The 25,136-nt window shown below is 47.3% G+C and overlaps 1 protein-coding gene across 2 annotated transcripts in view; it reads left to right on the forward strand.

The window, feature by feature from the left end:
- The first annotated feature begins 7,725 nt into the window (after positions 1 to 7,725).
- SYT17 (synaptotagmin 17) overlaps positions 7,726 to 25,136 on the forward strand; it is a 52,221-nt gene continuing 34,810 nt past the window's right edge. Inside the window, exons 1-5 of one of the 2 annotated variants that reach the window (XM_074158526.1) lie at positions 7,726 to 7,775; positions 11,192 to 11,209; positions 12,623 to 12,771; positions 17,886 to 18,034; positions 18,464 to 19,083. In XM_074158526.1, coding sequence (XP_074014627.1) covers positions 7,761 to 7,775; positions 11,192 to 11,209; positions 12,623 to 12,771; positions 17,886 to 18,034; positions 18,464 to 19,083 — 951 coding nt within the window. In that variant the 5' untranslated portion in view covers positions 7,726 to 7,760. The remainder of the gene's footprint in view (positions 7,776 to 11,191; positions 11,210 to 12,622; positions 12,772 to 17,885; positions 18,035 to 18,463; positions 19,084 to 25,136) is intronic. The other variant, XM_074158525.1, reaches the window with a different exon arrangement.

The raw sequence follows: 25,136 nt of genomic DNA on the forward strand, positions 1-25,136 counted from the left end.
TGCCCCTCGAGGGAAAGTTAGTGTTTGTTTTAAGCAGATTTTCCCCCTCCATGATGGGCCCGGGCCTGCAGAGGAGGGAGGCCCTTGCAGCAAAGGGAATGGATGGATAACTCCCTTCTCCCTCCCGCTCAGTATTTTCATAACCTTTTAGTGGCATCCCAGTGGAACGGGGACAGGATGGCAATCGTGCGCTGGCCCAGCCACTCTGTTTCTTCCAGTGGGGGAGGAGGCCAGGATGAGATCAGATTTACTTTTTTCCCTTTTCTACTTGGAAACTTATTTGCGTTGCTAACGAGGTCCCCAGTTCAGCCCCGTAAAAGGGGATGCTGCAGGGAGGGGGACAAGTAAGCTCCCTCCCTTGGGAAAGGGCTAATGCAGTCCCTGACTCATATAAACTGCTTTTCTGAGGTCAGTGGGCATGCAGTTCCTCACCCGAGATGGTGCGTGATGCTGGCTGAGCTACTGGCACAGTGGTATGGGGCGGCAGATGGGGCTGGACCTGCACCCAGGACATTGCTGAGGGGCAGAGACGTCTTCCCTGACAGCACTGCTTGGTCAGCTGCAAGTTGCTGGGCGTAATATGGGAGGAGGAACGTAACGTGCTGCCCCCTGCATAATACAGGGAGCAAACCCGAGAGCAAACGTGTTACCGTCTAATCTATATGAACAGGTTTCTTCAGTCAGACACCCAGGGGAACGCCCAGCAGCAAGGAGGAATTTTATCACCTGGACTTGAGCAGACTTTTGCATATGAGGTTGGCTCGGTCTGTGATGAAAACAGGTTTACCTTCCAAGTATGGCTCTGAATCCAAGGGGTGAAAAGCACACTGTGTTGCTCTATGTAGTGATTTTGGTTTCTGTTAATGCCCAGAGAAGAGATTCCTCATGAGAAAGAAATTTTAATTTGGAAAGGACTTGGTCCATTTGTATTGGCTGCATTTAGCTGGATTTACAGAGTCAATCTTCAGCAGAGCTGCATCCTAGTGAAAACACTGCAGGGTAAATGCATAGGAATGGGGAACACGGAAAAAGAATTGAACAACAGAAAGAGGCGGGTGAAACCGAGGTCCCTATGAGGCAGAAACATGCAGTAATTCCATGTATTTCTCAGCTACAGCACTGCAGTGCTTTAGAATGCAAATTACCCCTTTAACCCACCCAGTTTAGCTCTACTGCGTAATACGGTATTTTGCACATCTGCTTAATGAGATGGGAAAACCAGATGTAACAGTCTCTGCTGCTGTGAGGGGACGATTGGAAACGGAGCCTTTTGTAATAAAAATAGTCCTGCCCTTTTGAACCTGTTGAATTCTGAAGTCGACATGGGCATGTTTGAGCAAATGCTGATTTGGTATTTGCAGCTGAACGATCCTAAACTTATCCCCGTAGCTGTTCCTTTGCAGCTCAGAAGCGGTTTTATTGCTGTTGATATTGTTTTTTCCAAAAGCTTTAAGCGTTCTCTATTTTTCTGTTTTGGTCGTTTGTTTCATAATTTAAAAGCTTTTCTCTTACCAGCCATATTTAAATGGTTTTGCATAGCTTTTGCTACATTTTACAGCTGCACAGCCCCAGGGCTCAGTTAGAAAGCTGATTTGGTTGAAGAAAGTGTGCTTGACCACATCTGTTTCTGTGTTAACTTACAACTTTAGGCCACTTCTGGAAAGGAGAAAACTGTAAATGCCAATTCCTCCCCCTCCTCTTTCCAGGTTTGATACCAGTTTTAGTTTCCCTATGAATAGAAAAGGACTATTTAAAAACGTGACTTATTAAATCAGTGTGAATCCAATGGGAAGAGTTGTAGCACGGTTATTCAAACAACTTCCAGGGGATGAGACTGTTCTTCTAAAATAAGTCATCTGTGAGTTGCAATGCAACCAAAAGTCTCAGCATTTGTCTTACAGTTTTATCCTTGAGTCTCAGAGAAGTGACCTTGAGCGAGTATGAGACTGAGTTTGCCTTAGTCTGTAAAATCCCATACTCTGGCCTTTCTAGAGGGTATCTTCTTACCTTTTAAGATGGGCACTGGAAATACCTTGAGGATCTTTATCTCTAAAGCTGTGTCACTTTGGAGACCTGGGTTCTGTCCCCCATTTGCTCAGCCCCCCCCTTGCCAGGGTCCTGCTGCATCCCCAGGGGCTTGGGAAGCCGTGTCCGCAGCTCCCATCCAGCTCTTCTTGGCAGGAATGATTCTCCTTTTGCTGGATTTTTCTTCCTGAGAAAGCGAGAAACAACTTCTCGGCTTCAGAAAGGCTGATGTTGCTTGTTTCTCAGTCATTAGATCAGGACAAACACTAAGTAGAAATTTTCTATAAAAATAGAGCTCGCTTCCTTAGGAATTTGCTTCAGTGGGAACTGTGAGATATTCTCTCTGTAATGATTTATATTACAAAAATAGCTCTGTCCTATGTCTGCAAACAGTTAGAAATGTGAGCCTGGAAAAGAAATCTAGCAGCTAACTCCTCAGCCCTACAGCTTGAATAAACCAGTCGGAAACAAAATGAATTACAAAAGCAACTGAAAAACTGAACTTCCCTATAAATACAATGTTCTCTCCTCGGAAGTCTCAAAATACTCCGGCTTTTTAGCATCACCCGAAGCATACCATATCCAAGTTTTTTTGGCCTAAAAGCAGGGAGCGAGTTCCAAAGCAGAAGAGTCCTGGCAGTGCCGTACCTTCTCTGGGGGACTCTCCCACTGCTGAAATTGCACCGAGTCAGGGGGGACCCTGCGAGCAAGCAAGTCCCAGGCCACAGAGGTCCTATCTTCATTGCCAGGTTAGGTCGTTGAAAGAACATGACCTCAAATTCATATTTACACATGACCTAGCAGTCACCGTTTGCCTTCAACACGGTTGATAACGCTTGGCTCACACCAGTGACACCACGTAAAGCCACCAAGGGCTCTGCTGCCACGGGACTGGTGCCGAGACGTGGTCAGCGTATTGGAACCCAGCATGACTTAACCAGGCGGCGATGGCTCCCTCCGGGGACTGGTTTCCTTTGAGCAGGAACTTGGATCCGAGTGCTTGATACAATAGCATGCAGTGCCTGCTTCCTCGGAGGCTGTGTGCCCTTTGGCTGTGGTTTTTATCTCTGTTTACTATAGAAATAGCTTTAGTAGATTATGCTGCGTCATTCAGTTCTCTGCCAGAACGTATGTTAAAGACAAAATAGAAGCGTGTGAGTGCAAGAGAGTAGCTGTAATTTTTATGGCATAAGCAAGGCCATTTATAAATTATATGAGGCAATGAGGATCTGAGGATTTTAGATCAAATTTAGCCACTTTATCTGCAGACTTAAGAAAAGAGAAAAATGTGCTTTTACTGATATTGCCAATTAGGGAGCTGCCAGGTGGCCAGTTAATAATCCAGATGCGCCGCAGAAGATGCAGCATCAGCAGAAGCTGTTTCTGAAGTGAAGCAGAAGAGCGCTTTCCAGGGCACAGCGACAAGCCGGGGGAGCGCTGGCACTTTCCTCCCAGCTACGGGTGTGAGTCGGGTATGGGAGATGTGAGGGAGATCCTGAGGTAGCTAATGCCAAAGCAGAAAGGCATAAGAGCTGAAGAAAATTGCAGCAAAGGAGGATGTAATACAATACAGCAGTGTAATATAAAGAACAGTTGGCTACAGAAAACACAGAAGCCTGGGAAGTAGTAACTTGGCTTTAAATCGGACAGATTCAGAGGCGTCCATGGAGTTGATGGGCTAATTTAGAGACGGTGGAGACCAAAGGCTGTATGAGTCATGGAAATGGGTTGTAGCACCTTCCCCTTTTGTCACTAGCTGGAATCTGTGTCTGTCACACTGATGTCAGCTCAGTTCCTGCTGGAAACTGCATCATCACTGGCACAAGCCCTGCTGCTATGACCCTCGCATGCCTCAAGGGGCCAGAGCTTGGGACGGAGGCGCTGAAGGCTCCGGCTTCTTGCCAACCCCTGGAATGTACCAGGAATGATCTGGGAGATCATTTCCCTATTCCAAACAAAGCTGCCTGGGCACAGTCCTCTGTGGGAATTTGGGAGAAGGGATTGAGGGGATCAGCATGTGAGCCTGGGTGGGCAGCCAGCGGCGTTTAGCTTGCACCTTTGCCATCAGCAGGAAGCAGACCTCAGCTCAGGTCACTTCAGGAATTTTCTGCATGTGTAACAAAGCACAACACAGAGCCTGACACCAAGTCAGTCCTGGAGCTAGGCTTCTCGGAGCCTGGCCTGTGCTCCCAAATAGGGGTATTTACCCAGGTTTTTCCCCATGTGTGATGCTCCACTGCTCAGGGTCTCTGCATCAGTGCCCACTGCCCTTTCATCTCTCCCAGGTGCAGGGAACAGTCCTGCTCCCTGTTGCCCAGATCATCTTGGATAAAACCTCATGAACTTGCCCCTTCAGGGTACAAACCCGAGGCAGAAAAAGGCCTAAAAAACCACAGAGGGAAACTGCATTTCCATGAAACCTGCAAGGAGACAAACGTTGCTGGAGATGGCTCTGGAAGAGTGAATCGAAGATGCCTTTGTTGGAGGGATGATGCTGTGGGGGAACGAAGCTAATCCTTTAATGACGAGAGAAGCTGGACCTTTATGGGCTGCCAACAGCAGTGGGGAAGCACCAGCTGCAATGGCTTGCCATTTATAAAAACACCTGGAGATAAGGAGCTTATTTTTAGGCAGAGTGGTAGCCAGCTATTCCAGCAGGCTCAAGTGGTGATGGATAAGGATTTGGCGTATGAAGAGCAGAGTAAGACGTCTCATCTTATCTTGCACTGCCACTGCTCTCCTTGCTTTCCCCCTCGCAGCAGAAAGCGCTGCCAATTGCTTTAGGAGGATTCAAATGAAAAACCTTTGAAATAGCCATCATATTTCTTTTCTTTCCTTTCTTTCTCCACTTTTTTCAGTGATGCTCTTCTCCCTTAACTTTGTGGCAAGAGACAGCTGAAAGCCTTTGGCTAGGGCCTGGAAGACATGTGGACATGGCATTTTGAATACTGGCAGCCCTGGTCTTGGTTTGTCTGTGAAGCTGCTGAACTGATTTGGTATGCTGGAGGGAGATTTTGCTACTTGCTGGGCTGGTTGTAATGATTCAAGCACATGCTCTGGATGTGGCTGATGTTATTCCCAACATGTATTAGTATCAGTAAGAACAGAAATCTATCATAAAATCATATTCTGCAAAAGCAGTGTTAATTACCTTGCTTTCTGCATAGACATTTTGCATTTGCAAGCCTCGCCATCTGCATTGCAGCCATTACATGTGGGAAGCATGGAATGTGTCTTATCAGACACAGAGCGTGCACAGCAAAGGACATCCAAAGGTTATGTTGTCATCATGTCAAATGGGTCTGTTTATTCTGAGTGCTGTAGAAGCAGAGCTTAATCAGAGCATCAGCCATATGCAGATTTGAAATTAGATTTTACAATAACCACCTGTCTGCTGTTTCGAATCCATCATATTCTTTGGGTTAGAGCTGTGCTTGCTTAGTGAATATATTTGCTGAGAGACTGTAATCTAAAAGCCTTCAAGCAACAGTGTAAAAGGCACTTAAATGCATGTATATGTATGAGTGTGCAAGGGAAGCACATCTATCTTATGGCTTTGTACTACAGTCTGCTACAAAAGTATGTGGGGGGAAAAAGGACATTTTTCCATGTGAAAAGCAATAGTATTAGTGAACCCCCCTATAAAACTTCCTTTGCTCTTATTTTTGTGTTCATAATACTTATATGTATTAGCCAAAAAAGTCGGTGACAATTGATGCAGCATTGGATCTTCCTTTCTCTGTCCAAAACATTTTTGAAGGGGTAAGTACAAACATGCACATAACATTTACATAGTGAGGCATGCCATAGTTTTTGTGACTCACAGCATTCTGCCTTTAAAGAGTCAAAAAAATCTGTCTGAAAAGTTTAAGCTGCTCTCCCGTACGTTGTAACATGGAAAAAAAATAATCCATGTGTTCACTTATTGCAAGCTGCATCAAGGCGGTGGTGAGTCAAGATGAAAAGAGCAACGATATTCAAAGTAAAGACTGACATTTTAAACACTGGCACTTGGAAAGAAGTGGAATGAAAAAGAATTGCAGAGCAAAAATTGACAAACAACTTGTACCACAGTTTAATCTTTTGCTCAAAACTGCCTGAAACAGCTAAGTCCTACAGGTTTTTTTCTTGCTTATCTCCATTGTGGTAATTATTCTTCTAAAGTGGTAGCTGCTCTCCCTGGGGAAAAAGAGAATTTATTTTTTTAACTCAGAGTATGTCCCTTCCCACGGAAGTCAATGGGAGTTTTTCATTGAATTCAATGGGAACTTAAATGGGCGGTTAAATGAGATCAGTAATGTGAGAGTTTTCCAAAGCCATCCGGCCCCAGAGGCTCCCTCCTCGCCACAAGGAGCAGTAGTGACCCGTGGTTTTAGGCTGGCCAACACCTGAAGCTGTACGTATCCTCTTCACCAGAGCAGGAGATGTCTTTGCCTTTCACCACAGTAAACTCAAAACGTGATGGGTTGGTGTGAGCCAGGGAAGTGCCCTGTGGCACATAACTACTGACCGTCCAGCTGGGCTGAGCTGTAAAACACTGGCTCTTGCCCCTGTGCCTCATCCAGGGTTTAGTGTAAATCCATGTGCCAGGAAGGTGCCAGTACAGCTGGAGAGTTTCCTCCGAAGCTGAGGGTGGGAGCCTTCATTCACAGCAGCACGTAGGGAAGCCTGTAATTTGTGTGGTACCACAGTGGTGCTCAAGAGGAACAGCTCCAAATCTCCACCTTTCCTGTGCTTTCCCTTCCCCAAATCTCCACCTTTCCTGTGCTTTCCCTTTCCAAGAGTTTGACTTCAAAAGAGACTACTTTCCTACTTGAGATCCCCAGGTCCAACCACCGATGTGGTGGGACTTGCCCAAGATCGCAAGTGGTGGGCCACATCTCCTCTGGTTCAGGGCCTGATAGGTCAGCACAAGGACACGAAGCCAAGCGAGGTGATGCTCAGTGTGGTCTGTGGGTTAAAAGCTCCCTTCTTACTCCAGCTCCTCATCTTCGCCCGGGAAGATGCGAGTCTGTATGTTCTAACTTTGTTCATAAGCTCATAAAACAGCCACATCCCTGTTGAAACTCTGGTGTGCTTACAGCGTCTTCTTCTGCAGCCAGCTTTTTGGAGGAGAACACTGCTATAAAAATTGCTTTATCAGACAAGGCCACCGCTCTCGCACCCGCTGCCGCCGCTGAACACGGACGTGCCTCTGCTCCTACCGACACCTTCCGCGCTGCCGGCGGCTCCGCGGGGGCCGTGCCGTGCCGCCCCCGGCTGTGTCCCCCGGGGGCCCGCAGGGGTTTCCAAGCCCTGAATTTCCGCGCCGGGCCCTCTGGAGGTCAGTGTTTGCCCGCGCTGCAGCGGACCTGTTGCACCCGCGGCTCACGCCGCGCAGCCCCGCGGAGGCTCCGCGGGCAGGGCCGGGCCGGGCAGCAGCCCGCCTGCTCGGAGCCTCCGCCGGCCCCCCGGGACCGCAAACCCCACGCGTGTTTTATTGACCCGATCAGCCAGGGGGGGCGGCGGGGCGCGGTGGGTCTCCCCGCCCTGACGGCGCCCCCGGCCCCCGCGGTGCCTGCGCGGCCGCGGAGCGCCGCCGGAGCCGCTCCTCGCCCGCGGGGCGCCGCAGCCGCGCCCCCCTTCCCACTCCCCCCGCCCGGGGCGGTGCCGCACCGCGGGACGTACCGCGGCGCGGGTGGAGCGGCGCGGAGCGGAGCAGCGCGGCGGGAGGCGCCCTGCGCGCCCCGCGGAAGATGGCGTACATCCAGGTGGGTGCGGAGCGGCGGGATGATCCGCGTCCCTGGGGTGCGGGTGTGTGTGTCGTCTGGGGCGGGTGCGGGGGGAAAACCCCGCTCCGTCTGCGGGACGGGTGCCGGTGCCGTGGCAGGGGCCCCCCACCCCCCCCCGTGCTCTTTGCCCGGCGCGGGTGCGCAACTTCGGCTTAACTTCTGGGGAGGAGTTGCTGGCGGCGGCAGCAGTCCCCGGGGGGGGGGGACGACGACAGGCGGGGCCGGGGCAGGAGCGGGGCTTGAAGCCCGTTGCCCCCGGGGGCGCCGGGTAGGCGCGCATCCCCGCGGGGGGAGGCGGGCAGCCCTCAGCCCTGTCTCTCCTCTCTGCTGGGGGGACCGGGTGCGTGCGAGCCCGCACAAGGAGTTCTTGGGGGGGGTGGAGGATGCTAAGCCCCGCGGTCAGACTGAGATGCTCGGGGGACTTAATGGGCCCCTCCAGCCCGGCACAGCCCGGCGGGGTGGGGGGCACAGACACCCTGGGCAGCGGCGAGCCCCAGCCTTTGGAGCGATGGATGGGACCCCCCCCCCCCCTCCCAGTAGTGCGGGGCTGAATTACATTTTGGGGCTGGTTTACACCCTGAGCGGTTTTTCCCTCCGGCCCTGCGGTTCCCAGCCGCCTGTTTTCCATCTGTCGCTCCGAGGGCTGCCGCCCAGTTTTAAGGTAAGCCCCAGTGGAGCATTTCCAGCTGCGCGGGGAGCCCGGGGGCTGGGGCGTTGATGGGGACAACCGCTGTCGATGCCACCTGTGACCCCTTGTCCTGTGGGTCCGCCTACCTCCAGCCGCCTCGCCGTGCCCCCACAGCCCCCCTCCCACTCGGGGCAGAGCTGCTGCAGTGCCCAGGGGTGAGCCCCATATAGCTGGGTGGCTGTGGGGCTCCCGGGACCCCCAGGCTTGGCGGGGACCGCAAGTGGGGCCAGGTGGACCCTTTGGCAGCGCCATCATCGAGGCCACGGTGTGTGAGGTGGAGACACCCCAGTGGAGATGAGGGAAGCAGGGACACCTTGTTGTCTCCACACTGTGGTGTTAGTCACGCTAGGGTGGTGGGAGGCCACCCTTGGATGTGTGGCTGAGGGGACCCCGTTGTCCCTAGGCTGTGGTCTCCACTGTGGTGCAGCTTGTGAGCCTTCCCCGAGGGTGTAACTGTGGGGTCACGACTTGGTCTGTCACCAGTGGGAACCCACCCTGCTGCAGTATCCCTGGAGACACTGCTATGGCAAGATGTTGCAGCTGGTCCGTTGGCCTGTTTGTGACTGGTGGCTGTGTGGCTTTGGAGCTGGTGACCCTCCCCGTGGGCCTAGGAAGACTGGGGGAACCAGGCCCCTGCAGCAAGGTGTGAAACAGAGGTACAGCCCTGCCTTGCACCCAGCTCCAGGCGAGGGGATAGCCTGGGGCAGCTGTGGTCAGCCCATGACAAGGGTTCGCTTGTGGCTGGAGGCTCCCAGCTGGGTTGTCCTCTGCCGGCTTGGGATGACGTGGCAGGGCATGACGGTGTCTCCCTAGCCCCAGGGGCTGAGCCCTTCTCCTGGGTGGGCTGAGCATCTCACAGCAGCTTTGCTCCCTGGGATCCCCCAGCGCCTGTTGCATCCTTCCCTAAACCTCTGCCCTTCCCAGCCCCAGCCCTCCTGCCCGGCGTTAGCCAGGTGGGTGCACACAGCTGGTCCTGTTGCCTTCCTTTCATGGGTCCCCGCTTTTAAGCCCTATGTGGCCCTGGTTACTTGTTGCCTCTTCTGCCCTTTAATAGTTAGTTCTTATTTCTGTCCTCCCGTTTCCTGGTGGAGGTTTGGGGGTGGTCACAGAGGCGCTTTGTTACGGTGCCCGTGGGACCACTGCCTGTGCTCTGGGGACTGGTGGCACACAGGGGTGGTTTCTCGTCACCGGTGGCCGATCGTAACCAGGAGGGACCCTTGACAGGATCCTACTGTGCGTCCCTGCGGGCCATTCGGAAATGTCACTTCCTTCGCGCAGCACGTGCTGCGGCGTTTGATCGTGTGGCACGGAGCCAGACGCTTCATTTTAGAGCAATTTAAATATTCCCATTGCAGCCTCGCTAAACCACTGTAGCTGTGGCTGCCTTGCTTTGGGTGCAACTTTGCATTAATAAGGAATGTTAAAGCCCTTTAAGCCATCTAGGATTTTCTTAAACAGTTGGTCCATGGGTGTCTGGTAATCACTGTCTTGTCACATTGGACTGCAGCGTTTCCAGTCTGCTAAATTGTGTTTCTAACAAGTGGTGGCCTTTTCACCAGCCACTGGTTTCCCAGAAGTTTGAAAGGGAGGCTTGTGCTGAAACGTGGTCCATGGCAGAGTTCTTGGAACTAAAGGCAACTCCTGCATCCCAGCTTCTGTATAAAAGGCTGCTCTTGTCCCTGTCGGGACCGTAAAGTTAGAAACCAATTTCTACACGTAGAAGAGTAGAGTGGGCTTGTTTTGTTTTTTGTTCTGTTTGTTGTTTGGTGATATGTTTCTTTTCTTTTTTTCTTTTTTTTTGTTTGTTTTTTTTTTTTTTTTAAGGGATTCCTTCTATAGAAAGACAGCCAGGACAATTAGGAAACTCTCAGACATAAGACAGAAAGTGGTAGGAAAGACATTTCAGCAGGCGTCTGAAATGCTACTGAATGTCCAGTCATCAACGAAATGGATCAAGTAGAATATTCCAAGAGTGGCTTTGTGAATAAAACTGGCTTGTGGTGATTTCTTCCTTTCCTGTAGATTTTCTCCGTGACTTGAGGGAAGTGGCTGCAGCGTGGATTTTTGAATTAAAGTGCATGACTCAAGTTTTAAGCACTTAATTTCTAATTTTTGCGTTCTTCAAGTCACTTCTGAGGATGATACAGAAGATGCCCAGCTACCTCAAGTGATGTGTACATAATGGAGAGTATTCTGAGTCTGTGCCCCTTCCTAGAAACGTTGCTTTTAAGGAGTTGGCATTGAAGCTGTATTTATATGGGCTGAATCTGGGGGAAAGCCTTTTGTTGCACTGTGGCATCTAACTGGAAAATTTGAATGTGGTTTGCTGTCAGCAGCAAGTAGTTGCTGCAATTAGAGACAGGTTATTAGAGAAAAGAAAATAAATGGTTGCATGTGATACCCATTAGCAAGGGGCAATGAGCAGGATTTTCATGCTCCAAGATGGGTTTGGGAATTTTGCTCCTGGGAAAGGAGGAGCAGAGGAAGCTTGGTGGGGAAGGACTGGAAGCAGCAGAAGCTGATGCCTGGTCAGGAGACCTCTCCTTCCTCTAACATCTACAAGATATTGTCTTGCCAGAAATCCAAGCTTATCCCAGGCCAGGGCATGTCATGGCAGAAAATTTAAAGTTATTTGAGCATTGCTAACCTGTTTTTGTCTTTTTCATTTTGTTCCCCTTTGCTTCATCCTGGATGTCTAAAAGGACAGTTGGAACCAATAAATGAGGTGAGTTAATCTGATGATTCACTCTCTGTTCTGTCTCCTCACTCCATCCTGAGGGGATTGTCTTGTATTTTCTGACTCTTTACTGATGTCCTAGATAGAAGTAACGCACCGCATTTTGGGTTGGTAATTTTTCTTTTCTTGCAATGTTCAAATTTTGTTTATGGAAAAAACAGTGTGTTTTACCAGAGCAAAAAGAAATGTTCCTCTGGAGGCTTCTCTGCAGGTCTGTGTTCCTCAGAGGAAACCCCTTTGTGTGGTGTGACGGTGCCCTGTATCTGCACACTTGTGAACACTGCAAATGTCTCAAGTATTTTGGGGGGATATCTACAGATACAGAGAAAAATCTCACATGCTTTATTTCTTCAGCTTCTTAGGAACATTTCAAGGTCACATACAATCGTAAAGCGATTCGACCCTGGATGTGCATGTGCTGTGCTCTTGCAGTTGCATGTCTCGCCCCCCCCTCGCCGTGACTACAGAGTGATGCCCTTTATTAGCAGTGCCCTTGTGCTGCTTAATGAGCCTTCTTATGAACTGCAGAAGTTGGAGCTGGTGTGGGTGGGAAATGGGCTAAGGTTCAGCTTTCTGCTCCTCTTGAAGAAAGCAGAGCTTTGAAGTGGAGGGAAGGCTGTAGGGATGGCATGGAAATGGGGCAGCAGCCGGTTGCCCCTCTGATGGGGTACCCACACCCCGTGGTTGTGACAGCAGAGGAGCACTGTTACAGATGAAGCTGCCAGTGCCATCATGGAAACCTAAGAAATGAAATACTTTTCTGGGTCAAGTAACTTCTTGAAAAAAAACAAACAAAAAAAATCATTGAAGGTTCTTCGTTAAATTAATCATCGTAGCAGAGGGGAGGCACGTGGATAGTGTGCTTTTTCTAATCCATTTCAGTGGCAGGTTTGTTGGGCTGTAATGCTGTATGTGTATGGATCACACAAATACTACATACTGATACATCTACAGGGACGAAATGTGTTCGCATTGCTGTGTTAATGAAATAGACCCTTGCTGGATTGAAGTGGAGCTTTCACTTACCTTCTGTTTTTAATACCTTTTGTTGTACATTTGCCGATCTATTAGTTTGTTGATGTGCGTGAAAGAATAAGCATGTTCCCACTCTAGCATATTGCTACGCCATAGTGTTTTGTAAATCACCCTCTTGCCAACCTACATAATAATGCATTGCTACTAGAGGGAAAACACCTGCAGTGAATGCTTATTTTCCTGCCTTGTTATGGCATCAGTGAAGTTGGGCTGGTAACTGCATAGCACTTGTCTGTTGATATAGATGGAATAAATATAGTTCTTAATGTTCTGTTGCAGAAACACAAACATAAATACAGCTGAATGTTATTTCTCAATAGCTATTGATGGGTTGTAATCTTGTACTTTGGTTTCCAATGGCTTCAGGGTCTGCTCGCTAGAATCTCGGATCTCTTGCTGTGCCGGTGGACTTGTAGAAATTGTTGTCAGAAGTGTTTCGACTGTAGCTGTTGTCAAACAAATGAAGATGAAGTTGAAATCCTGGGACCTTTTCCTGCTCAAACTCCAGCCTGGCTGTAAGTTTAGATGCACAATTTCCTAGCTTTAACTGAGGAGTAGGGCTGCTCAGCTGTGATGAGGGTATTGATATGAAATGGGGATAGGACATTCAGAGGATGCGATGTAGAAAGGAGGAACCTCCTGCTGAGGGTGGGAACGTAGGCTACTCAATGGCAAGGTGAGAAGGGGGCAGTCTTGTTAGCTCAAGTAGTAAGGTTAGTCTTTGTGAAACACTTCTCTGATGTGTAAGACAAGCTGTTTTGTCAGCTAGCATAGCAAGCCCATAGCTGGTTTAGCTGTGCACCTTTTTCTAAAGATGCTTTTCATCTTCAGTCCTATTTCCTCTTCCTTCAGCCCTTTGGAGCACTTCAACTTAGCTGAAATGCTGATGAGGTTGTTTTGAAATATTTTCTTATCCTAGCATGAAGGTGGTTATCATATAGGCAGATGAAAGGCGTACTTCATATGTGCTTTAAAGGGGAAATTCATTTAAAGTTTTATTTAGCAAGACTTGATCTCCTGCTTCATCTTAGTACTCTTCAAGATTTCCTCTTACTCATTAAAGAACAACAGCAGCAGCGCCAGGTTTTATCTGGGGCTTTGATTAGTGTATTTGCAAATCTATTACAAAGTCGGTGAAGTCTTCCCTGTTTTACTCCCTCTCGTTTGGGAATCTGCAGCACAGAGGTGACCCTGTGGAGGAGCCAGTGAAACCAAGAAGGGAGCAAAGGTCTCCTCTCATCTAGTGGCTGCTCTGGTGGCTGGGCTGGGCTGTCTTCTGTGAGAGCAGATCGTTTGATGGACACAGCTTTGTTGTGTCCAGAAGCTGTGGCACAGGAGATGCTTATTTAGTGCATCATATGCTGCTCAGCATTTGGTACCTAGGCACTGAAACACTTGGATAATTTTATCTACTCCTGTGGGTACCTGCTGCTGTTCTGTGTCAAGTCTGGAAGGTCCATCTCTTGGTGCTGTGTGAAATAAATTGTCTCATGTTTAAATCGCAGTCTTGTCTGTATACTCTTTTGAATCCATGTAGAATAGGATGGTAATTAATACAGAAGCAATAAAAACAGAGATGTTCAAGATGTGTTAGAGTGGTTTTTAAATGTGGACCAGCATATTTAAGAGTCTGATGTATGCCCAGAAATGGATTCACCTGCAATTAATGGGAAATGGAAACAAAATCAATGCTAAATAGGAAAGCATTGCACGCAGGAGAACACAGTGGTGAGGTTGCAGTATTGGACGTAGAAAGATTGCTGCAGGAACAATTACATGCTTGGGAACAAGTGGCTAGGCTTGTTGTGAGAGGATACTTCAGAGTTTCTCTGGTGCGCTGAGGAGCAGAAGGGATGTCATGTGTGTTTGGGGCAGTGGGGTGACCGTCCTGTGGTGTAGTTTTTGACTGCTGGATCCTTCTGTCTGGCTAAAGCGGTGTTGTAGACATTCAAGCTCTTTTCTGCTTTTGATCTCAGAACTTGGATGTATGGTGACTTCAGATGAGCAGGGCTTTGCCACAGAGAACATGGAGACCTCAGGACGCATAAAATGCTCTCTCCAGCCTGTATTGTTTTCCTCAAGTCCTGCTCCATCTGAAAGCCTCTATAATTGACTTACTTGAATGGCCATAAGCAGAAGATGACACGCTCTGAAAAAAAAAACAACCCAGTTCTTCAACCATGTTGTGCTTTATGCTGCGCCTACTCATGCTGTCAGCCCTGGGTAGGGTCCCTGGGACCCCAGCCTAGTTATGTATCCGTCTTTGCTTCCAGCTTCAGGCGACCTGGTGCAGTTAGGGTCTCCCTGTTCTGCTCTAGTGCTGAGAGAAGGCAAGTTCCCAGAGGTAGTGCCTGACAGGGCAGCAGGAAGAGGAGGACACAGGAGAGAACTAGCTTTGCTTTGCGAGGAGGCACGGATGCTGCCATGCCTTAGGATCACTGATAACCATCTCCTCTGGCTCCTCTGCAAATCCTGGGATCTGTAAGGGCACTGTTAACACATGTTGATGTGGAAGCTGGAGTTGGGGCTTTGCTTGCTTGAAAAGGTTGTTGGCTTGTCCTCTTGAGCTGAGGTGGACCCAGAGTGGTGCCAGGGAAGATGGCGATGCTTTAAGCTTCCAGGGTTACTTAGCTGGAAAATGGTGAGGGAATCCAGAAATGAGTGAAGTGAGGAGGGAAAAGAGAGCAGAGGGGATACGGAGAGGGAAAGGAGCCAAGGGGAAGTGATTGAGAGGAGAGGGGGAGAAAATGAGCCTGTAGAAGAACAAGAGTCTGGAAGACGAAGAGGAAAAGAGAATAAAAGGCACGAGACAGAAATGGTGTATTTTGTTTGCTGATCAATGGGAGAGCCACGTGTTCTGTGTGTGCAGATTTAAGATGGAAACGATCCTATGCAGCCTCTGCTGGCTCAGAATTCAGAAGCTGAAGAAGATTTCTATTTTCACTGTGTTGATCTTCTTACTGTTAAGTCTCAGTATGCATTTTTGGGGGTAGGAAACAATGTCTGGAGTTAGATGTGTGAGCAGAGTAAGAGTTTGGAATTGGTCTCAGAATAAGGTGTATAATGGGTATGTTTTTAAGTGCTCAGAGATCTGTGTATGCTGATTGACTCCTCCACCATTTTTTTTCTTTTATTTTTGAAAAGGGGGCTTTTGGATTCAGTGGAAACCCTTAAAATGGAAGACGGATTTGATGCCACCATATCCTGCATTTAGATGTATGCATTGAATTTGGGAACAAATCAATTTATTGTATTCCCTGCTCACAACCTGAAAGTGTTTTAAAAATAGATCTAGGTTTTCAGCTGAGATCTTTCCATCTTGCCACTTCTTCATGGGCCCAGGACGCTGGTGTAAAGCAGAATGCAATTTGCCCCTTCCTTACCTCCCCACCCAGTCCCCAGAGGAAAACTGCTTTTATCGTCTTCATTGCCCATTCTTAGTAATCCATCCCTTACTTTTTGCCCATAGGTTTTCCCTTTGGCAGCTCTGAGACACCTCATTGTCCTGAAAATTCAGGAGAGGACGTTAAAGCTGCAAGTTTAAGCCCTTCCTCTTGGGAGACTGTTGATTTTTCTCACTTTTCTGAATTTTTCACAGTGGCAACTTAGGAAAAAGAATTCTGACTGAAGTGAGTCTAATTGGATTGACCTGACTGTATGGCAGCTTCTTGTTATTTCACAAGGAGCACTTGCGTCCTGGTCTTTGAAGAAATGGGCTGGGAGCGAGGGTGTGTGTGGGCGCTGCCTGTTATTGAATATTCTACATAAACCCCAAAGATAAACGGTGCACGGTCTGTGAGACTGAATTGAAATCAGGACGCAACTCCTTTGCAAAGGTTCGGATTAAACAGAAACAGAGCTGCTTTAACCAGAGCCAAAGTTTATTTGAGGAAAAATTATTGTGGCTCAGTAGCAATTTCCTTACTAAAGGTCATCTGTGTGTTATTAACTCACTATTACGTTTACCCGTTGTAGAACATCCTTAATACCTCTCTTCCTGATTCCCTTTTCACCCTGCCTTCTCCTCATTCTGTGCATTTGCTTCTCAAACACAAGTATATCCAAATGCTGCCTTTGATTGTGTAGACCCGCATTTAGGCATGAAAAAGCTATTTGTGTTCTGAGTACTGATTATATGTCAAACCGCATGATTTGGACTACCTTTAATGGGCTGCAGAGTTGTGCAAATATTGTATGTCCTTTTAGCATAGGGTTTGGTTTTGATTGTTAACAGGCTTTTTTTTTTTTTTTTTTTTTTTTAATGTGGATGAGTTGTGTGACTCTGAATTGGTGAGAATTGCATGGATCCTGCTGTGAACTTTGTGGGTTTGGATAAGAATTTCCAATTTAAATCTATTTTATATTTGGGGGGCCTTTTCTGTGAGTTTACTGCTTTTTGCTGAATATATTTATTGCTCTACTCCGGTCATTGATTACTAAAGCAAATGATTCAACATATTTCGTTTATACCCAACCGAGCCATGCACACAGAAAGGGTGAATCAGGAGCAAAACTCACACAGTATTCCCCTTTGCTTTGCTCATTTCACGCTGACGCTTTCCCTTGTGATCTGCTGCTATTTTTTGGAGTACTCTGTCTCATGGATTAACGAAAAAGCTTATTTTACATGATGCGCCACGCGTCACACACCATTGTGTGATTTCATTTCCATCGGCAGCTGCTCCCCTCTGAACGTGCAGGTGGAAACTTTATCTCCTGTAGTTGTTACTGTCTGCTCTTGCTCTTCTTTCAGTCAAGGCTGGGAGCTCCTGACCGCTTTTGTGAGCCACTGCGGCTGGGACACACCGAGGTTTTTAAAAAGAATGTTGTTTTATATGAAAACAACACATACAGATATAAATATATATGTAAACAAACTGAAATGGGGATTACACGTGGACTTTTTTATGATGCCAGTCTTCTGTTGAGTCTTCTCAAAGATGCTACAGCTCTCATGGAAACTTGCTTTGTTACTTAGATCCTGCCGACTTCCCTGCTCCCACCCAGACACCCAGGCAGTAAAATTACTATATAGTGAGAATCACCTCTGGTTTGTAGAAGTGGAAAAAAAGCAGCCAGTTATTTTAAAAGGCATGTCAATAAATAGCTCTTCATGAATTGTATTTCTAAGATTGAGTTTTGAAACCTTAGTGGTGCAGCTGCACAGCACTATTTTACTGAGAGGAGTGTGTGGTAGGTTGGAGATGTTGGAGCATGGTGGTTTCCTGTGCTGGTTCGTTCCTAGAGAAGGCCATACTTCCAAAGCGTAGCTGTGAATGTACAGCAATAAGCTACAGTTTGGGGTTTGTGTTTTTTCTTTCTTTTTTTCTTAAAGACAAATATAATACTTCTGATCAAGATCTGAGTCACACGTGCCCGTGTGGCCTGTGTCATACTCTAAAACTGATATAACTCTCTTTGAAAGACAGGCAGAAAGATAAAGAATCTGTTTTTTACATAGGTCTCAAGTCAGTTGCTCAGGTTTTTGCATGCCAAATAGATCAGGAGATACCCTGCAGCGTCCAGGGATGTGCACCCAAGATTAGACCCAGAATATCAGAAGGCATTTTTATTGTGCATATACTCCTTTTACTGGGTTGAATCACCCAAAGGTCTCTCATTCTAACAGGATAAGCAGCCAAAATGAGGACAAAGATGGAGACTCTGATAATACAATCAGTGAGCTGCCTCCCACTCTTCAGGATGTTTCCCCTGACAGAAGGCGATCGTCTTCAGATACATCACGGTCCACTTACAGCCTCACCAGGCGGATTTCAAGTAAGGTCGTCCTTCCAACTTTAATGTAATTTTTGTGGGGAAGAAAATCAAACTGTAGTGCTTGCTCTTTCATCTTTTAGACAGGGAATCAAGTCAAGTTGAAGGTACATTGATTAAAATTTCATCCAGTTCTGCAGGAACACAGTGGAAGGGGCCAGCCCTGTTTTTCTTGCTGAAGCATGTGCATGGTAATTGCATGTGAAAAGAGAGGGGGCGGGGGGAAGCGTAGCTGAGCTTGCATTTCAGCGTAACTAAGGGTGCTATTAATTATTGGCAATTTAATGGTGAAAAGCCCCACTGGGGAGCCTGCTGTGCTGAGCGTTGCACAGGCACAGAATAGCTGTACCCCAAGAAGCACAAGTTGACTTGTGCCTGTACTGGCTTCAGTTGAGTTTCTAACAATTGTGTTTGTGTGTTTCTGTCCTTTAGGTTTAGAGTCGAGGAGGCCAAGTTCTCCGTTAGTTGACATTAAACCTATCGAGTTTGGAATAATAGGAGCTAAGAAAGAAATAGTTCAGCCAACTATTCTTCGAAAAACCTATACCCCAGATGACTATTTTAGAAAATTTGAACCAAGACTCTATTCCCTTGACTCGAATAGTGATGATATGGACTCCTTGACAGATGAGGAGATCTTATCGAAGTATCAGCTGGGCATGCTGCATTTTAGCACACAGTACGATCTGTTGCATAATTATCTAATAGTGCGAGTCATTGAAGCTAAAGACCTGCCTCCTCCAATTTCTTACGACGGTTCAAGGCAGGACATGGCTCACTCCAACCCCTATGTGAAGATCTGCCTTCTTCCTGATCAGAAGAACTCCAAGCAGACGGGAGTGAAACGCAAAACCCAGAACCCGGTGTTTGAAGAGAGGTACACATTTGAAATCCCCTTTTTAGAAGCCCAGAGAAGAACTCTGCTTTTAACCGTAGTGGATTTTGACAAATTCTCACGCCATTGTGTTATTGGCAAAGTGTCAATGCCCTTGAGTGATGTAGACCTTGTGAAAGGCGGACACTGGTGGAAAGCCCTTGTGCCTAGTTCTCAGGTAACAGAATTTATCAGATTATTGTCACAATTTTTCTCACTGTTTTTCTGTGGTTCCTTTTTTTGTTGGCAAGTTATGTGGTTTCTAATTAGTCATTGTCATCTTGTTAATACAGCATCTGCTGGGTTGAAATAATGTGGGCCTGTAACTGGTCTTATAACTAATACTGTGAGGTAGAGGAGCTGTCTTTTATCTTCGAAGGAGGTAGCATGACAAAAGATCCTATGTCAGCTTTAATGAGAACAACTCCAGACTGCTTTGGAAGTCTGCACCTTTTGGAAGATCTTTCTCCTTCACTGCAGTGACCTGCATCCATTCCCAGAGGCTGCAGTGACACTGTTCTATCTGGGTCACTCCTGTGGTTGTTAACATGACTCTGCTTTGGGGACGTGAGGGGAACCACTGGTGCCAATTCAGTAATGATTTGATTCAGTGAAGTGCATAATAGAAGACAAAATCTCCACAGACTTGTGGCCTAATGCATGAGCAAAAAATTGCAAGGTAGTGGTAGATTTATTTTCATCATGTCCGTGAAGGAAATAAACTTGCCATAGATTTTCTCTGATGTAGGTGGCACGTTGCATGCATGCAAGTTTGAGCATGTGTTTTGGACTAGATTTGACTGTCCGATGGGATGGGGAGAGAAGATGCAGAGGTTCTGTGCGCTTCCACATCTGCTCTCAGGAAGGGGCCCTGCTTAGTACCACCTCCATGTCAGCCAGGAAAAGGGCTGTTCAATGGGAAGATCTGAGCTTTGCAACCAGGAACGGCAGTTGGCTACCAAATTTGCTACTAGCAGTATCACCCACATAGCTAGAGGCACAGGACCCCGTAAAAACAGGAGGACAGGAGTACCACGCAAGGTTGGTATGAGGGTTGCCTCTCCCAGTTCCTTTCCAGCACTGAGGTTGCAATTTCTAAGTTTTAGAGCCTTTGCTGAATCAAAACCCTGCGTGAAGTTGGATGGTTCACATTTTCTTTGATTTTTATGCATAGCCAGAGGTTTTAGATGAGATGAGCAGTAAATCATTGACATCACCGCTGATTTACGGTGTGGGTCCAAGAGTCTGATGTGGAGTGGAAACTTGTTATCAGGTATGTGTGGAAGTAAAATCCACCGAGCAGTTTTTTAATGTGAAGTCAGCTGGGTCTCTGACTCTGCCTTGCCCCATCTGTGCGTGCAGAGGGGCTGAGAGCGCTTTTACCGCTTGCTCAGACCTTCTGCAGTGCGTAAGGGAGATGATCAAGACCCCTGATAACTGCAAGAAAGCCCACTAGATTTGCTGTAATACAAGTAGGAGTGTTACGGGATTAGCCTGAACATTGTTCACATGAGAAGGAAAGTTTTGGAAGTTGCACACAAGTCAAAACCGTGGGGTCCCTGAGCGTGTCTTTATGTAGGACATGTCTTCATCTCAGTGGGATCAGCTCTGTTTGGTAGACTGGCAGTTGGGGGTGAGGGGACAGCTGTGTTACGAAACTGTTCGTAAGGAAAATGAACAAGGACAGATATTCCTGGGCTCCCTTTGCTGCCTGGGCCTGTTCCTCAAATGTTTTACAAATGCCTGCAACAATTCTTTTCTTTTTGGCATTCGTGGTTCATCACGGGCTCTGCGTTGTGTATCGGAGTTCAGAGCTCTCCTCTTTGCATCCTGTTACCCTCCCGTGATTCACACCGTGCAGCCTTGCCTTTTTTTTCCCCCTCTCTGCTTTTGCATGATAAATACTTCTCTGTATTATGTATCTCTTTATTAGTAACATGGATTCATTCCACAGCTAATACAGACCTTGATTAGACAAGATCATCTCTGCCTTCGTGTGCCAAGCTCGGAGCCAGCCCTTCCTCCCTCCCTCTGCAAAGTTCCATTGAAAGCTGCTGCTGTTTTCAGCAGTGCTGTCGGCTTCACCAGGATTCAAGATAAATTATTTATGCAGAAATTGGCATTTCTGATATTTACAAAAGGAAAGGGGAGGAGGGGGGGAAGAGAAAACTCCCTTTGAATGGGCACACCTGGACTTACGAGCCTTGCTGTCGTATGGAAAAACTTAATTTAAGCAAAAAGTCCTTCTCACCTTGATTACTGAAGTGCCTTGTTTTGGTCGTGTCATACTTTCTTGTTCTTTTTGGCTGGGCCTTAGCTGCCAGACTGCAACCGAAAGAGAACAGCAGTACTTGTACTAGGATATCCAGGGAGGATGTTTGGTATCATCTTCCCATGTTTTCTCAGTGATAAGATTTTCAAAGTTCATTGAATAAGCTGTATTTTCTCTTAGTAGTGATTAAAGTTGATCAAAGGGTTGAAGTAAATCCTGGAAGAAGTAAAACAATAAAGCTTATTACTTTGAAAAACTGCGTTTTAATGTCTTTCAATAACAGTGCTGCTTGTGCTGGAAATCTGTGAGGTTTTTTTTGATTGCTAGTTGGAAGATTCTGCCTGTGGAACGATAGATTTGACATGTTGACAATGTTTTTTATGCCTCTCACATTTTTGCTTGATTAGTTGAGGGACAGACAGCCTTTATGAGTTTTTTGTTGGATTGAACTTGAGACGGTTCTGATCATGAGTCGATGAAAATTTTCCGGGCTGGGTTGGCTGCCTGGGGGCTCCGGCATGGAGCAGGAGCTGGCAGCAGCCCCCTCCAGCGATAAAGATCGTGGTGGAGAAAATGCTGAAGCAGGTGCTTGGAAAACCAGGAACAGGCAGGAGAGAAAACCAGACAGGCATAGACGTGATATGTAAAGATGAAAGACACAAAATATGTGGGTTTTTAAATTTATTTTTTTTAACTGGCATTTATAGACAGAAACATGATGAGCTGGGAGAGGTGGAGGAAAGTGAATCCAGATGGCAGGAGCTGTGGGGAAGGTTTTCTCTTCATACCAGTGGGAGTGGGATGGGGCAAGGTTTCTGGAAGAGCAGAGAAAGTGGCCTAAATGGTATTGGTTAAGATGAACATCTGTTCTGCACTTTCCGTACCCACCTGGAAGCACTGCCATGGAGTGTGCTGATAAAGTCAGGCGCTCGGTCCTTGTCCTACCATCATGCTGAGCCCCATCAAGCCCAGCGCTGGGATGCTGCCTCAGTCCAGGACTGTGCCAGCACAAGTGAGCCCTGCTAAAAAAGATGGGAGATTCCAGCAATCTTTTGGTGCGTGTGGCGTCGGCAGGGACGGGTGGGTTTCTCCCAGGCTGAGACTGGTCCAGCTTCTGCAGCCAACGATGGCGTTGTCTCCACTGTGAGCTGGACCAGGATAAGCTCCTTAGGCTTGTGGATGGGACGTACAGGTCCTCAATGAGTGAAACCCCATTGTCAGTGATAGCAGAACATTTTCATTACCACCTCATGGAGTTTCTTATTAACTAACAGCCTGAGAACTTACCTTGGGTGTAAGGAGGTGGGCTGTGCAGCATTGCTTTGCTCATTATGTCAGGAATGGGTTGTCAGAGAACCTGGATATGGGTGGGCAGTGTGCTGTCCTCTCAGCCTTGAGGAGTCAGAGCAATAAACCACTTGATGCTAAGCTTCCAGCCAAAAGACCATACCTGTGCATAAGTGCTTTTTTCGTTTGGATCGTGCATTGAGCACCTGGGGGGGTTGAGTCCAAGGCGGAGACACGGGCAAACTGCCGTCCAGTGTATCATCAGAGCCAGCAACTAAGCAGAAGGACTTATTTCTTGTAGAAAATGTCAGTGCAGGTATTGCCAAATTCTTTATCCCTGGTAGCTCTGGGAGGCTTTTTCTTGCAGGATAATTAATGTGTTTCTGAAGTGCTGTAGATGCTCATGGAGTAGCTCTTGAGTCCAGTCCCCATAGGAACACTCTGCGCTCCTTAAATATCCCCTTAAATGTGTGTGGCTTTGCTTAATTACCATGAATGAAGTTGGCAGGCCTTGCTGTAGCTGGGCTCAGATTCACACATTTCGCCGTTAAGATTAGTTCTGAAACACATGTTCAGGACCCCAAGTTTTATTGACATATGATTCATTTCTCTTTTGGCAGATTTGAGTGGGCAGGAATAAATGTTTTAGACCAGCAGTAATGAGAGCTTGGAGATCATTCCACAAGAGAAAAAAAAATTGCCTGGTTGTGGTGGGAAAATAGCACAAAGATTCCTTCTCCCCTCATTTTTACAGTAGAGGGAGTATGTATTGGACTTGCTTTTTAATCTTTGTACCGTGAGTGCACTGGAATGACAGTCATTTAAGGCGCTGTCAGCTTTTTACGTTCCAAATGGTATGTGCTCCACAAGCGGAGTGGCTTTGCTGTGGCACCTCTCTGCAATTTTTGATTTCCATCTCGGGGATAAGCCTGCAACAGGTACTGCGCTGCTGTTCTTACCCTGCCTTGGCTGGGAAGGAAGAGGGAGAAGGGAACATGAAATTCAGATAATAACTCATTTTGGAGCATTCCTTTTGGGTGCTACCTTGAATTGTGCCGTGCAGCCAGGTGGTTATGGCGTGTGCCAGCTTAGCGGCTGCTTAATTAAAGGAATGATGCAGAATCACTGATGATGAACGTGAATTGGTTACATGGGGCTGTGCTCTTTCATTAACAGGATGTTAAAATCGACCTAGCAGTTTACCTGTGTCCAGCGCGAGAGATGCTCTGGGCAAGGCCTGGCTGGGAGCGGGATGCCACCACCCTGTGGGTCCCTGGAATTGAGGGAACTGTGATGGGATGCTGTGGTGGACACTTGTCTGTGACAATGACAACATTTTTGTCTCTTAGCCTGTGGTTTGTTGTCATATTTTGGCTTATGATGTTCTACCATCTTTCTTCCACTTTGTATCTTTATTTTTTCCCCAGATGTGTTTTGGTGGTTCTTTCCTCCTTTCCAGTCTCAAAAGCTTCAGCACTGAGAAATTTTTCTTCTTGATGATTTTTCTCTCATCCTTATATGTCTCTTCTGCTTTCAGCTGTCATCTTGGTCACCTCATCCCTTCCGCTCTGTGCTGTTCACTCTGTGCCCTTTCTGCAGAGGACCAGGATGCTGTGGGACGTATTTTGCTGAGGAGCAGCCCAGAGGAGGGGCTGGTGGGGATTGTGAGCAGGACCTCTCCATAGGAGACCTTCTTCCCAAAGGTCTTTGCGCAGGAGAGGCTTTCTCGTGGCCGTCCAAACTGATGCAAAGCCAGTTAGGCTTTAGAAGGGATTTTGTGACCCTTTTCATCATACATCTACTTGGTGTCTGTTACGTAGGTAATACTGTTCTTATCCATTGGTTAGTATATTTATTTTTTTTCAGATTCTGGTTCTTAGTAGCTCAGCCTTCCCAAAAGGATTGCTGTGTGTCACAGGATGCTGTAGAAAGCCTGTTAGAGCAAACTGTTCTATACCATCGGTTTTCTAATGTGCCTGGAGGTACCATCACAGATAACCTTGAGGAGGAAAATCAATCTGAAACTTCATTAGGAGCGTTGCATAGATGTCTGTGCTGATGTAATGCGCTCTGTTTCCCATCGGGAACTGGGGAGGGTTTCAGCTGCAGAACTGTGCTGGTGGTGTAGCAATGCACAGCGAACAGTCTGGGGGGGGGGGGTTGTGAGGAGAGAATTGCCCTGATCCAAACAAGATGTGCAAATGGCATTAATTAAAAACTCCTCTTCCCTTGAGGTAGCCTCTTTGTGTTTCAGAAAAGAAAAAAAAACAAACTTCTTATATGTGTCTGGTTCAACCCAAACAGTAACTGCAGAAGGTTCTGGATCCCAGGCGAGCCCAAGGCTGCAAATCCAAGGGACTGGCTGCATAATGCAGCTGCGGAGAGGAACCGCTGGGAGTGAAATGTTAATCGGAGCTTCAGGAGGGTCTCAGACATCCCAGACTTCGTGTCACTCTGGCACCTCATCAGACAGGAAATTGCTTTTCCAGGGTCATCTGGGATCTCGGCACAAATCAGCGTGTCATCAGCATAATAATGGCAACTAAAATGATGCCTTTGCACGGCGGTGCTGGAGGGGCACCTCTGCACACTGCATTCTGTGAACAATATATTCAAGGCGAAACCAACAGCATTTTACTTTCCTGATGAAAAGACCTAGGAAGAGTAAAATT

Source organism: Numenius arquata, chromosome 14, assembly GCF_964106895.1.
Source record: "Numenius arquata chromosome 14, bNumArq3.hap1.1, whole genome shotgun sequence".
NCBI classification, from domain to species: domain Eukaryota; kingdom Metazoa; phylum Chordata; class Aves; order Charadriiformes; family Scolopacidae; genus Numenius; species Numenius arquata.